Source organism: Haemorhous mexicanus, chromosome 2, assembly GCF_027477595.1.
Source record: "Haemorhous mexicanus isolate bHaeMex1 chromosome 2, bHaeMex1.pri, whole genome shotgun sequence".
NCBI lineage: Eukaryota > Metazoa > Chordata > Aves > Passeriformes > Fringillidae > Haemorhous > Haemorhous mexicanus.
The window spans coordinates 113,690,603-113,706,259 of record NC_082342.1 but is presented as its reverse complement, the minus strand read 5'-3'; the positions used below and the strand labels follow the sequence as shown (position 1 = coordinate 113,706,259).

Sequence of the window (15,657 nt, the reverse complement as noted above, 5' to 3'; positions counted from 1 at the left end):
CTTTTGAGTCATTGAATAAAATTGCTCCAAAACATATATAACCACCTAAATTCTGACTCACAGGAACCTTGCAAGACACCCAGGTACAGTCTTCAACAAAAAGGGAGAAAGGAGAGAGAAACCTTAAAAGTAAGCTAGAGCAGAGGATTCAGGAGAACTCACAGTGTCACCATCTGCTTCAGGAACATTTAAATATGTCCATTTTCTGTCAGAACCTTCTGGGGAGTTCTTTAAAGAAGGCAGTGCAAAAGATCAAGAGAAAAGAGCATTAGACTGCTGCAATAAGAAAGAGTAAGTGCAGTGAGAAATCTTTATCTATATGGAAAGGTAGAGGAAGTTTGTATTGCAAAGCCAAAGTGAGGAAGCAAGAAAAAGGTATCACCAAATCAGAGAAATGCTGTGTCCTCCATACACCCCAAGCATTGAAGGATGCATGGCTCAAAGTAATTACATAGAAATGAGGTCATCTCTGTATCAAAATAAACAAGTTATGTTTTAGAACAGTAGCTCAGCAGGTTTGGATTCACACTGGATTACATTGGATTTGTTCTCGTTTACATGTGCATTTCACTCCTCCCTGAAGCCAGTCAAAATCTGAGAATTCCCCTGTTTGCAGCATCAGTGCCTTTGTAAGAAAGGTCAGGTTCTCTGTGGAGTTCATAAGAACAGATGACAATTGCACTAAAATGTTGAAACATGTCACTCTCTGGGAAAAAAAAAAAGGTAATTCAATATGGGAGGAGACATTTTCCCTCCTCTGCTTGGCAGAGCAGGATCTCACCAACTGTGTCTTGATCCCTCTCTGCCAGCTGCAGGGAAGGGCACAGTCCAGGGAAAGGGCCACATGAAAGAATGGGTTTGTGACAAAAGCCAGCTCTCCAAGCAGCCTGCCCAAGGCCCCTGCAGCACAGGAGGCTCAAGGGATAAACAGTTCTGTGTCAATGTGGTAAACAACAACAGACAGGAAAAAGTGTTATTTACATAAGCAATTATTACCCACAAATTTAATTTTATTCCCCATGTAGGAAAAATAAACAGAAAAAAAAAAAAAAGGTGGGTTTGATGTATTTATGCTGGCTGGCTTTATCCTTAATTAAGAAAAAAAAAAAAGAAAGAAAAATGCTTGTGCTTTTAATCCTTTTAATAATTGTCTGGAATTTCATTAACTGGACTGGTTAAAATTACTGGAGAATAATCAACACATACCAAGCAATGTGACATATTTCCTCCAATTTCTAACATGCCTTGAGATAAATTCCAGCCTTTACCATTTATACATTTCCACCTCTAAAATATGTAAAAATATCTTTTTACACTGTTAGAGATTTAACCACTCCAGTATGTGCTAAAAATGCCTAAATTATCCCTGCAACAATTTGTATGCCCACTTCAGAAAAAAACTCAAGGTAATACCAATAAAAGGAGGTGGATGAGTTGTTTTCTACTCCAAATACTTCTCTCTCTAATCTAAATACTTTTTTCCTCAATCTTTATGAAAGCAGGCAGCAAGGGATAAATGGCTGGGGTAAAAAAATAGCCATGCTAGAAGGTCTGAAAGAAATAGATGGCACCTGACCCTAGAATTTATGCAAACACAATTTCTGAATTGCTTGCCAAACATGAAGGATATTATACAAATTCAGTAAAATTTGATAAACTTCACTTTTTGACCTCCACTCCCAGACTCTGGATATTGCATACACTAAATGTAAAATCCCAAAGAAAAATACTCATATTCCTGCTTAGTAAGTAGCAAACAACATATGAAGGACACAGAGTCTCATTTTGATACCTCACTAAGAATTATATTTGTTTTGCATCATATCTTCTTGCTGCAGTAAAGCACTGGAACATTTCAGTCTCACTGATGTGGTGGGTCTTGACAGCACCACATAAATATGTGGAGGATGAAGGTTGAAGAGAAAACTAAATTTTAAAATTTTTAACACAGTACATGCAATAGCACTGGGAAAACACAAAATAAAAGACTAACAATGAGACACAGTTTCTCTTCAATGTCACTTTCCACTTCCATTTTTGCTCATTCAGGTTGCAGGTAGATTTCAAGTGTATTTTATCCTTTGTGATATTTCTTTCATTTCCTCAAATATTCATTGTAAGACTAGCCATACTTATTTCAAATTCAAGAAAGAAAAGAAACAAAAAGGGAGGGAAAGGAAAGGGAGGGAAAGGGAAGAAAAAACATACAGTTATGAGTCTACTGTTCATTAATAACATTATTTCAATCTGACTCAATAGTTAACAGTCATTTGACAGATAGATAAAAAATATATTGTGCAAGCAGGCTCAAAGGCTTAAAACAATCAAAGTGAAGGTAAAAATATGATGGGAAAATGTTAGCAACACACTTAAGGGGAATAAAGAAATGAACCTGTAAAATTGCCCTTCTCTGGCAGGGAGAAGCTGTTGGCCATTCATAACTTTGCCATTAACATTGCATGCAGTGACATTAAAAAACATGTCATGGTGAATAAGGAGAAATGGGAGCATTGAGATGTGAGACTATCTCAAACCTACAGCCCTGGAAAAGCTGCACTTTGCTTGAGAGAAAGGTCAGAGGGAAATCTACAGCAAAGGACAAAACCCAGCACATGGACAGCATGCTGCCTGAAGCACAGAGACAAGCATCTCTAAATGCAGTTCCTTAATTAGAGAAAACACTTAAGCCCCTGCACCCCTCCTACCAATATTCAGAGGAAATGAAACTCATTCTGTCTATAAAATCCCTGGGACCAAGCCCTGGAGGCTGTGGGTCACTGCCAGCCTGGGCTAAGTGGGTGCAATCAGCCCAGTGTGCACCACTGCAGGTGCTCAGGCCTGATGTGGTGTGTCTGCTCCTGTGAACAGCAAAAAACAGAGAGGAAAATGGTCTGGAACAGCCAGACCTAAGACATCCAAATGCTCTGTGAGCTTAGGTTCAGCCAGCTCCATTTCTTTGGGATCAAGAGCTTCACTGAGGATTCCCTTGGCCTTGCTTGCACAGAGACTAATGGGGGTGCAATCTAGAGAGAACAGCTCTTTGCTATTGTCAAAGACAATAATTTTCTCCCCCCTTTTAGTATTCAGACTCGTCTTTCTTCATTCTCTTCAGCACTCACACTCTCTACAGAGAGTTTGTTGCAGCTCTGTGCAGTCTAGAGCTATTCTCAGACACAAGCCATAAAGAAGAGTGGCCAGAGAGGACTCTCTGAAGATATTATCAGTTGCCCACAGATCCCAAAAATGAGGTACACAGCAGATAGCAATAAACTAGACATGTCAAAGGCTGCTTTTATTATCTATTTTCTTTCCCAGTGATTAACAGACTGCATAATCAACAGCAGAACCTTCTTATACCACTTTTGTTGCTACCATCTGGTGCAGCTACCCCTTTATTGTCACCAACATAATCCCCAAGCACCTCTCCCCAGCAGTAAAGGGAAATACTCTCCAGATGTGGGTGGCATAGGAGTCATGCCATGAAGAATGAGAGAAACTGAGCTGGGGGATGGACAGTGATTCCATGGAAGTGGGATATGTGCAAACACAGACAAATGTTTGTGTCCCAAGGACCTAAAGGATCAGAGAGCAGTTTGAGAAGGAACCTCCCCCTCCAACCTCCACAGCCTTCTCTTTGTTTCAATTTAATTAAGATCAAGTGCCCTCTGCAAAGCTGGGCAGTCACACACTGCAAACACCTTTTGAAAAGAACCCCAGCCTATGAGGAAGTCTGCTAATGAGCATGCAAAATAGCTTTCTCTTTCCATGCCCTGCAGAGAACAGCATTTTAGCTTTGAGCATCATTAATAATATAATAGAAAGTCTATCTGAATGTTAAAAGATGTTTCTCAAGTGTAGAATGAAAGATGAATGTGATAAGAGATATGAAATAAATTCCTTTCTGGGGGAAATATGGTCTTTTGTGGAAGGACAATGAATGTTTTCTACCCAAGATCTTACTGTTGATAATCCACTTGTCATATGTTCATGCTTTCTTGGATAACAAGAGGCCACTATGTCATCAATATCTTCTTCTGTTTCATCCAGATAGCCCTAAATGACAAACAGGCATTTTAGTTGTTGTGTTCTGCACTGTATTTGCTCAGCCTCTGTCAATTTTGGTTCACAAGTTTTCCACTTTAGGAAGATGGAGCTGGATGCACTCAAATTCGGTTCTGTAAAGGAATTTTGGTTCACATTTTCCACATCTTTGCACAGAAACAGAGCATAAGGGGGAGAGACAGCTGTGGTTTCAGGATTCAGTTGTTAAAGAACTGAAAATCTTCACACATACACTTCATGTCTTATATCAAGCCAGTTGATAAGCATTTTAAAATTAGTTAAATTTCTGTATTGTATTAATAATAAAAAGGTGGAAAATCAGGAATTGCACAGCTTCATATAGGTGCTTGAGTTTTAATAAGCAAGACTGAAGTTTAGCATCTTTAACCTATATGCAGAAAAAATTGCTCATTTAAACACAGCAATGAAATAAAATCTAAAGCAAATCTTTAGATGTGATTGATGATCCTAATGGGACTCTTAACTTTTACTTTAAATAACAGGAAAAAATGCCAGCAGGTGATTATAATCCTGTTAGGCATAGCTTGGAAATCTCAGTGTTTCCCTAAGCCTTATGGTAGGCATATTGTGAAAGACTTTGTTTTTAAATTTAATGGAAGTCAGAATTTCAAGTTCCTTACATCTGCTTTGCAGCTATAAAAACCCCACCTTTTCACCCATCTCATTGCTTAGTTGCTCTCACTCTTTGAAGCTAACCAGAGAAATACTGTATTCAAATTCAGGAGTCTCAAAGACTTTGTGCTAATCAGCAAAAACAGAACAGGCAGAAATGCTGCTGGAGAGTTGAATTCACAGTTTACATAAAAAAATTTGCAGCACATTTGCCATACTTTACATAAAACTGGCTGTTACATCTCTTCTCCTTTGCTCCAGTGACTGAACTGATATGAAAGCACCTAAAAGTGATTTTCCATTACTGCTTTCCAGTTGTTACTGCATATGTAATATTGAGCAGAGGGAAATCAGAACAAGTTATCACCAAAATTTACATACTGAAGAAAACACTTGGTTTCATGTTCCTACCATGAGCTTGCTCTGCTGGTCTCTTTTCTTTCTAATCTGTTGAAGGCACTGTTAGTGCCCCCACAGGAAAAAAAAAAAAAAAGAGGAAATAATAGATACCTTAAGCTAAATGAAAGGAAAAACCCTTGGAGACCTAGACACAACAGAGCAAGCTACTTCAGGGAGACAGACAACTGAATCATTCAAAAGTAAAATCTCCCAGAAACCTGAAATAAACAAACGAAAAAACCCCAACAAACCACTCCACCTGTAATTTCTGTTCTCCTCATTAAGATCAGATGTCAGGTGATATAGTCTAGTTTTAAATTTGGAACAAGAATACAATTTTCTTACTTGCCTATGGAGTCGGAAGAAGAAATTCAATACCTGAAAAACTCTTTCCATTACACTGTTGTATGCATACCAGTAAACTCGAAAATAAACAATGCTACATTTTTACTGCAAAATAATTAAACAGAGAGGGGGAAAAAGTAAGGCAACATTTTCAGATTGGGGTGTTTCAGGTCCAGACCCTCATATTCTAACACTGCTTCACGGAGCCCCAACAAGTGCTGAATCCCAATTTCTGCCTGCAAGCAGAAATCTGAAACTTAAAAAGAAAGGTTAATGTTTACCTTTCTCTCTTAATTTATTTTGCACCACAAGGATTACATTTCTCAGGAGTTGCTACAGAATTGCAACTATGTAATTGGTTGCTATTATTAGCTTGTAAAGTTGGAGCTAGTAGGATATTAATTTCATGGTCTCCAGTGGGGGCTACAAAATTCACATCATCCAATTACTCCTAAAAAAGCAGCTGAGCATGCAATGAAAACTACTTGGTCAGGAGTTCAACACACACCTCTCTGGAAATGTGCTTGCATTTCAACACAACCCTGGATTTAGCTGCTTCCCCATGCTCCGTGATAAATCTGTACCACACCATGTGGGTTTTGGGGCTTGTCCCTTTTCATTATCAAAAGCAATACTAAATTAGAGAAGCAAAACATCCATTCAGTTTTCCAGCTGATTTCTCTGTATGGGTAATGGGTTTCCCTGATAAAGGTGGGAGCAAAGTAGCTAAAAGCCTTTTCCCTTCCTTTCAGCTGATAAATTCCAGCAATCTGCATATCCTATTGACATGTGGCATCTCCCACCACCCAGGAATAGGACACTGAAGGACCTCAGCTGGAGGAGAAGGAGGTGCAGCTCCAGCTTTTTTCAGGCTGCAGGAGCTGTTGTTACCATCATCAGATACCTTTCTTCTTGTCTCTTACATCAAATAAACTAAATTCCAGCAGGAATACAGCTTTTACCTCAAACCACTGCATCCATAATGAATATGGGACAAGACTCTGAAGGACTCCTGTGAGACAAACTACCCTAAATGAATATGGTAACACAAAAGTTGATGAATGCAATCAATTCATTTCATAAGGCAGAGAAAGGGAGGATATGGGTAAAACCAGAGAACTGTGACTCCTGTTATGAATGAATTTTAAAGGGGAATTAGCACCAGACCCCAGAGCAGCTAAATCAAGGTTGTGCCACAAGAGAGGTGTCCTCTGCTAGCAAAGAAGCTGCAGAGTTGCAGAGATGCAATCTGAAATTTTATTCAGAGTCAGCAAGAAGGAAACACAAAGCAAAATCTCTGATTAGGAAGAGAAAATTCAAACAGGGAATGGAAAACTTCTCTGGATTTGTCATCTCTGGCAGCTGCCTCAGAGAAATATATCTAAGTTGTCACAGTCAATTAGAGCACAGAACAGATATAGAGAATATAAAGTCTGCATTTTTTTATTTTGTGCTTTTCTTCTGCATTATTTTCCAGCTTCTTAATAAAGAACACATCCTTTTTCTTTATTACAATTTTAAAATAAGCCACTTTTTTTGAAGTTTTTCTTCCCCCAACACTTGAGACACAGAAGGTCTTTTGTTAATTCCTCAAAGATTGACCCAAAGCTACGCTGCAGGCACATTCTCTGGCTGCTACTAATCCAAGAAAAGATGGAAATCCCATCACATGGTTTTCTACCAAGACTCAAATTTCAACATCTCAGGAAGGGGAGACATCTGCCATGGCCAATGCTCTTCTGGAAAGAGCAGATGGAAGGGTGGGACTATGACAACAGGCAAAATGCATCAGCTACCAACACACATTTGGAAACTTTAGAATAAACTGTGATTAGATGAAGAATTATTTAAATAACATTTCCCCCCCTCATGTATGATTAAAAAGCTTGGATGTTCTTTTATAGCACTGATGCACATCTGCAGATTGCCTATCTTGGATATGTGCATAAGAGGAGATGGAAGTTGTGAATCACTTCAGGAAAAGCAGCCCAGAGAATACACAAAAAAAGGCATGGAGATCTATGGAATAGTCACCAGGAAGATGAGGCAAGCAACACTGTCAAAAGAGAAAGTTGGATCTTCCTGCTAAAAATACAGAAAAATGGAAAACCAAACCAGACAGAGGTTAAAGCCTTTAAACTATGAACTTTCTCAGCATCAAAATTAAATTTTATGCAAATATGAATTAGCAGAATTTTGGAGCATGTGCAATTTAGTGCCTGGAATTTATTTTCAGGCTAGGTTTCTTTCATCTGTGAACTCAAACACCCAGCAAATTAACAACAAATTGGAACCATGACTGTTCATTGAAATCACTGTACACCAAACACACTCAGAGGATAACACTATTAAAAAACTCATTAAATATCCCTGAAAGAATGTCCTGCCTTACCCACATTTTATATAGATACACGTACAGTCCTGATTTCATTGGTCCAAACAAATAATTTCCACCAGATGAACATTTCCATATTTATAACTCACCAGTTCCTGATCTAAGGCACTAGGTACAGATTTGCTTCTTATGCTCAGGGTGTCCTCATTTCCTTCAGAGAAAGATTCACTCAAATCTATCTCAGATCTGCTACGGTCTGGGAAACAAAACAATTTAAATGTTGGCTATAGTTTGTACAGAAATATTCCATGTCATCTTCCATGCAAGTATTGTCCCAACCCCAATAGTTTTTTTAACAAAAAAAGTTAAAACAATATTTTAATTATCTGTCAAATCTATGGCAACTGAACATCACTATGATAAATGGAGAAAGAAATATGCTTTCTGATACTGCTCAGCCTTCTGGGCAATAATTAAACCCCTTTACTATTTATTTATCTACTCTGAATGTCTTCTGTGGATGATACCATGGATCATCAAGATTTTGACTTTCTCTGGTAGGCCTGCAAACCTGGAATGTTGCAAAACCCACCGTCCAAGTGTTCACAGTGATGGCTACATCTACCACCACCACTAAAATCTCCCCAGAATCTGCATCGGAATATAGCACCTAGAGATACAGATGGAAGTAGGAAGTACTTCTGTCATTAGCAGGGTTCCTGGTGCAGAAATTAGGAGGAAATAAAAAGTTTCAAGAGCTCCAGCAGTTTCTCTCAGTCCTACAGATCTCTCATCCACTCTATAGCATAAGACATTGAAAATCTTTCTCCAAGGCCTCTTAGTCCTCCCCATGTAAGTCTTTTGTGTGACTGTTTCAATATATTTGGAAAGAGAACAGGGGGAAGAGAGTACTTTCAGATCCTGCAGGTTGGAATTTGAAAGGTTTTTAACTGTTCATCTTCTACCAGCTCTATGGCTGATGTGGCAGGAAAGGTCACTCTCCTGAGCCTAATGTCCTTTGAGTTTTGCTAAAGAGATAAATGCAGAGTCTGAGGCCTGTTCCCAAGTTTCCTGTAGTTTTGCTCAGCATCCATCTGCTTTGGTAACAGGAGGTCAGTTCTTATCTACCAGGAAAGCTTCTATTTTGTAGGGCAGCAGGAACAGGAGAATTTTTACTTCATAAGTAGCTGTCTGTAACATCTCTGCCTGGAGCTGCACTGGACAATACTCTCAAGGAAACTCTGACACTTTCAAGCTGAAATGTCTGAGGTAAAGAACATTGCCTCCTCGTATTAACTCTGTGGGATGCACCTCTGGGTTTCTGCTTTGGGCTAAATCCAGCTGCAGTAGAGGGAGTCCTGCTGTGCTTCAGAGAGTAGCCTGTACACCCAAACCCACCCCATCAGCCCTGCAGGAGGCTGACTGAGTGCCTGGGGGAAGCAGAAGAGTGCAGGATGCTCCTGCCTCCCATTTCAGAGAGGAAAAGAGGATTTCCATCCACTACTGCAAAGTGGCTGTGACAGCACCTTCCTGTGTAAGCCCTTTCTACCTACCAGCCTCCAATGAAGTGAGGTAAATTACAGATGGATTGACTCATTCAGAGCATCCCATATAAAAATGAACAGACAAGAAGTCTGTGAGGGACTTGTTCTCTGACCACATATTGTTTCCCAAATTTGTTTCTGGGCAAAGTGGGTGTGAAACGTAATGGCAGCAGCAGAGTGATATTATATACAGGTAGTATTTCATACAGGGGGACACACAGAGAATGATTGAACAACATGCAGTTGTGAATGAAATCTTGTAACAACTCGAAGAGAATGTGATTTACCTAAAAATGATGTTGTACCAATGTGTCTGGGGTAAAGATTCCTATTTTTAATGTAAAACTTGTGAAGGGGTATGGACTTGATTAGTAAAAGGGAAGTGTTTTCAGAATGAACAAGTTTATGAAACTAACAGTTGGTCCTCCAACATGTTTTAAGAACAAAAGGAGAGGAGTCACAAGAATGGGCATAATCCTGTGATAATAAAGGCTGCCAGAAAGAAGGAAAACACTTAATACTTGCCTGATGACAAAGATATCCTAGAAACTGCAATGGAAGGTGTTCCAGATGGTTTCCTGCAGTGCTTCTTTACTAAATCTTCAGGTACACTTTCACTTGCTGGAATAATCATGCCATTTTCCAAGCCTGTGTCCTGCCCAAGAGGAAAAATGCACAAACCATAAATACAAAATATAAGTTTATTCACTATTAGTTTATAAAAGCATAATTTCTATTAGATTCCAGAATCCCTTTAACACCCAGTCTATTACTGAATATATTTAGATTCCAGTCTAATCTGCTTTGCTTAGCACTGATGATGCATAAAATTAGCACAAAGATGAAATTCTTGCTTACATTCTGAGTTTGCAGCTGAAGAATCAGAGTAAAGTATCAGGGAAAAGAAACACTCAAATCTATTAATGCTCACTCAGCTCAGAAATCAGGAAAAAAAAAAGAAATAAAAGACAAAACCTATGGGTTTTGTACTAGCATAATGACTTCAGCAAGGGCAAAACCAAATGCACCTGGACTAATCAAATGATGCCAGTATCCTTGATATCATTATGACCTCTTGCCTAGCTGTAAAAGAAAAGCTAATAACATAACTCCATCTAAATTAAATGGATTTTTCAAACAAATCTAATGCACTTGAAAACAAGTCAGTCTATGTGCTGACAAGAATATAAATGAAACAACTATTCATTTATTTACAGCTCCCAAAACTTCTCTTCATATACACTTACTTATTTTTTTTATTAGGAAAGACAACATATTAGACCAAGTATCTGGAAGTTAGAAAGAAAATTGATGTGTTCAATAGGGCTCTAATCTACACACTGTTCTATCTTTTCTCCAAACTTTAATGGTAAATACCCCCCAAAGAGGTCTAACAGCATGTGAGAGGAATTGTTCTGATAACGTGTTTATCACACATTTTGTGTTATGGAATAATTTTTGCAAAGCCCAGTGTTGAAATCCAGAAAAAAACTAAAATCAGTTTGGCCTGATTTTCTGCAAGTGCTGGACTTGCAAAATTCCCCTTAGAAGTCAGTGGGAGAATGCTAGATTGTGCATGCTTGAAAGTCACATCCTTATTTTACAGCACTTACTCAAGGCTCCAAAGTGCCAAAAATGCTTATTCCCATCCCTTGTGCCTCCCAGCTCAGAATCTGTAATTCATTTTCTAATGTTGGACATCCACAGCAATTTTTAGGCAAAAGAGAAACGCCCGCCAAACCAAAAAACATGTCACTGATAAGAGCATGAGGAGTTCTGCTCTGGTAGGGATCTCCACAGCAGAACTGAGGCAGAAATCAGACTTTCTCTGTCAGGCTCATCCTTATCGAAGCAGAGTCAACCCCAGCCAGAGGAATAAGGTGCAATGACTCCATGATTTCAGTTGACTCAACAATTGCTTTATTAAGCTATACTGTATTATTCTACATGCTATACTACACTAAAACTATACTACTAATGTACTAAAGAAAAACCCGTGACCTTTTCAGACAGTCATGACACAGCTTTGACCTAACTGGTCAATCAGGCCAAACCACCATCAGCAGAGTCCAATTAACAAATCCCTTTTGGTAAACAATCTCCATAACACATTCCACACGTGCCAAACAGCAGTTGCAGCCAATAGAGATAAGATTTGTTTTCTCTTCTCTCTCTGAGCTTTCTCACTGTCTTCCCCAGGAAAAATACTGGGAGAGAGAATTATGTCTCTCTCTATTCAAAGAGTATGTGAATAGCACACGCCCTTGCTGTGCTGCACACCAAGCTCCCAGGGCAGATCCAGCCCAGTGCCCCCGTTTGGTGCCCGGAGCCAGCCCAGCGCCGCCCTTACCCCGCTGCAATCCGCGGTCATGCTGCGCCTGGGAGAGCGTGCCAGGGAAGCCTTGGCAGTGCTGCCTCTGCCCCTTGCATGTCCTGCAGCAGCCCCTGCACTGCTGCTGCCCAGGGAGAGCGTGCTGCCTCTGCAGTGGAGACAGAGGAGGGAAGGGTTATTGCTCTGAGCAAAGCCAGGCAGCTCATTTAGCAAACCACTGCAAGGAAAGTGCTGTGCTAACTTTGTGAGAGTAACAGGGCCCTGATGGGCTGGGGGACCACCTGGAAAGAAAAAACACAGGCAAAGGTGGATTAAGATTGCTTTACACATACAAGTCTACAAGTATTTTCAGTGCTTCTAGCAGAACAGCAGATGGCCCAAATGGGCAGCTCTTGTCCAGGCTGCAGGAGCTGTGTTTGTCCCTGTCTGACCCACACTGCAATCACATCCAGCAGGAGGAGAGAGAGCTCCTGCAGCCATTCCTACCAGGCTGTGCCACTGGTGTAAAGGGAAACTGCAGTAACATGTCACCTCTGGACACTTCTACAGCCAATTTAATGCCAACACTCTCCAGAAACTCTAAAATCCTTGTGTATCTGTCTCCATCCATCCATCCATCCATCCATCCATCCATCCATCCATCCATCCATCCATCCATCCACCTTTCCATCCATCTATGTATCTATCTATCTGCAGAAAAATACCCACTTGTTCACTGTCCTCTTTCTATGTGGTTTTTTGGTAATGTGGTTTTTTGGTGTCCAGTTATGACTCTTGACCCAAACCAGACTCTTTCAACCAGTGTAGAAATTTAGGAAGGTTGGACAGGTCTTCTTGGAGATTTCACATTAGTAAAAGTGATAAAAAAAAATCATCTGTGACCAGCATACCAGACCCCAGTTTCTGTCTAACATCACAACAGGTGAAAATTTTTCCACAGAACATTTTCTGTTAGAAAATACTGGTAAACCCATGTGAACATCAAGGGATAGAAAGGGTAATCTGTTGCACTTTTTAAAACTTTTCAAACAGCAAAAAAATATTTAAAAATGTGTCCTTAGTTCTTATCTCAGTCTGCTATTAGAGAGAGATTTGACACAATTTATACATGTTAAGTAGACAATGGAAAAATGGTGTTGTGACTATGCCAGGCTTCTCGTGGTAGAAAAGACCTGAGTACAGTGGGGTGGAGTGCCTGTGTAAATAAGCCTTAAATTCCCACACTATTTCTCCTAGAAATATCCTGACCTGATGAAGCCTCCTATTCATTCAGCAGCAAAAACATTCACAGCATTCAGCAGTAAACGTTTTTGCTGGAATAGAAATAAACCAGGAGAAGAGGTGAATTCATGGCCTGGGTTTCCCTGTTCCCAGCTCAATACATCTTCTCTTAAACAGAAATGTTTAAAAAGAATAAGAATTCCCTCTTGGTCTCCCTGCTGGTAGGTGAAATACTACCAGTTGCTCTGGGCTTTGACACAGGACACCAATTTCACTAGGTGAGAATGAGATGGCAAGTAGAGAAGAAGTTGTCATAATGACTCAATACCCCTAATTTAACAAGTCTTGCACTCTGGCTCTGGGAAACAGCTAGAAAATGATTATTTATGTGAAAGTGAAGCAATACAATCAAACATAAAAGCTGTCTTTACTCCTAGATCTGTGCAGAGAGTCTATCAGGTGCTGAATTCCACCACCCAAACAAAATTATTTTGCTTCATTTATGGTTAACTGCATGATAACTTTCTTGTAGTCTGGCACTCATAAAGAGCTGCACAGACCTCTCACAAGCATCCCTTTGTCCTTATCCTGGTAAGCTCTCAGAGAAAGCTACTAATATTGCATAAACTCAGCATTAAGCAGCATGGACACCAGATTCCTGAGGTTTTGTCTCTTAGATCCTTCACACATCTCTATTCAATGAAAATGCAGAAAATGGGCAAAACTTCTACTTCTGGTCTTATAGAAGTCAGGTATGAGTGTGCTGGGATATAGAAGGTCTAATAAGCTTAGTGGAAAAAAAAATTTGTGAACTGGAAGGATTAAAGAAAACTAGCTTGAAAGCTGCATTGGCTGGTGGGTGCTGCAGTACCCAGTGGAAAATAAAAAGAAATCAAATTATCAAAAAGAAATCAAGAAGATTGTCACCATCAGCATAAGGCATATTGCAGAGCATCTAGAAATTGGGATTTGAATTGTAGGTAAGAAAGAGAAGCAAGTTCTTGCTTGAACAAGAGGGTTTATCTATGTGCATCCTAAATTCCATGATTTTCCTTATCTTTTGTTCCTGCATATCTCTTTGAAAGCACTAGTTTAGAGACAGGAAATTGCTATTAGAACTTACAGCAAATTGTTAATATTTTTTCAATTGAAATGGTAAAATTTCTAGGTGTGTGCACATGAGTAAAGAATGTGGGCCTATATCCAGTGTAAGGTATCCAGCTGAACACGGGAACAGTGAGCTCAGTGAGCTATTTTATGGTTTCATTTTGAAGGTAGGACATGACAGGAATGTTGCTCTTGGAATTTTATAATGCCATCAGAGGCACTGGCAGAGATCTCTTAAGCCCAGAAGAATGATAAAGTAACTGGGACAATAGTCATGGAAAGAGAAGGGCAAACAGCCTTTGAAGAAGAAAACATAAATTACAATCAATTAACATTTCATTAGAAAAGAAAACCAAAGAGCCTCAGTTCTGTAACATGAACATAACTCATCCATCAAAAGCCAGAAAACAAAACCAACTTACTGACCTCGGTCACCAGCTGAACACAAGGAGAGTAAGAGAAGATGAGTGGAGATAATTTTTTGGTTTGTTGGATGTTTTTTGTTTGTTCTATGAACATAAGCTCTGTTCCTCAGACAGCATGCAAAGAGGCAGAGCAGCCCAGGGCTCTGGCACACGCCCCAGGTGGGTCCTGGCAGGGGCTGTCCCGGACTCTGCTCACCTCTCGGAGCTCGGAGCTGATTTGCCTCCTCGCAGACCTGGGCTTTCAGCCTCTGAGCCTGTGCTCCTTTCACCTTCATCCTTTCCATATGTGATTTCTCCTTTGGTAACTGCCCTGATAACCCTCCTGTTGAAAACAAGGAATAAAAGATTTTCAAAGTTGTGATGCGCACAGTCCAGTAATTTCATTTAACCTATGGACAGCTCTGGATATAAAGGTCAACAGAGCACCAATACTGGCTATGAAACTGGTTCCTGGGGGAAAAACTTTGTATTTACTACAAACTGCATTTTAAGACACCAAAACACTAAATCATTCCTTCGATTCGAGCTTAGAACCAGAACTGCCCTTGTGAAAATTAATCTTTTCTTTTTTTTAGGGGGGGTGGGTGTTTATAGTTAGCAAAGTATTTTTGACTAAGTGTGTGTATTTTTTCTAGAAAATTATGCTATGTGTATTTTCTCTTTAAATATTTCTAGAATTATATGCATCAAACGCCCTAAACATGCCATTCCTAAAAAAAAAATAACATCATTCCCTTATCCTGCAAAACATGGCTTAATGGGACAGAAAGGAATGAAATGAAATTTTGCAAAGTGATGGTGTTCCTCATGACCTTACAAACCATAATAGACTGAAAAGTTATCCCATTACACTGTCAGTAGCAGCTGGCCCCAAAAGAGCCTTGCTAGAACAAATCCACTCATGAGATGCATGAATGTGGTACCTGAGGGAGGAAGAAGAAGCAAGGAAGAGGAACAATAATGAAATATTTCTAAAAGAGGCCACCAAATATACTAGGAAAAGCAAGCCAAATTTTTGTAGGATTAAGTTTCAGTCGTGGGGAATGTCGTTGCCAAAAACATTTCTGTCCACAAACAGAAACAGAAGCACTAAAATTAATAACAATTATAAAAACAATTGTTTCTTGTAAGGTAATATGACTAATTGGTTTGCCTAAAGGATTTAAATGGAAGGAGGATTAAAAAAGTAAACTTTAATGCCATCTTGCTATAGCTAGCACTTAGCATGACTCAGAGGAAAATCTAGGTCTATTA

The 15,657-nt window shown here is 39.5% G+C and overlaps 1 protein-coding gene across 7 annotated transcripts in view; it reads right to left on the bottom strand.

Annotated features, from left to right (window-relative positions):
* SYTL5 (synaptotagmin like 5) overlaps window positions 1-15,657 on the bottom strand; it is an 80,177-nt gene that overhangs the window by 16,458 nt on the left and 48,062 nt on the right. For 2 of the 7 annotated variants that reach the window (XM_059839960.1, XM_059839961.1), the window contains exons 6-11: window positions 14,600-14,725; window positions 11,669-11,798; window positions 9,844-9,973; window positions 7,924-8,030; window positions 3,949-4,053; window positions 163-228 (exon numbers count right to left, since the gene is read on the bottom strand). In XM_059839960.1, the coding sequence (XP_059695943.1) occupies window positions 163-228; window positions 3,949-4,053; window positions 7,924-8,030; window positions 9,844-9,973; window positions 11,669-11,798; window positions 14,600-14,725 (664 nt within the window). The remainder of the gene's footprint in view (window positions 1-162; window positions 229-3,948; window positions 4,054-7,923; window positions 8,031-9,843; window positions 9,974-11,668; window positions 11,799-14,599; window positions 14,726-15,657) is intronic. The other 5 variants (XM_059839963.1, XM_059839964.1, XM_059839965.1 and 2 more) reach the window with 5 other exon arrangements.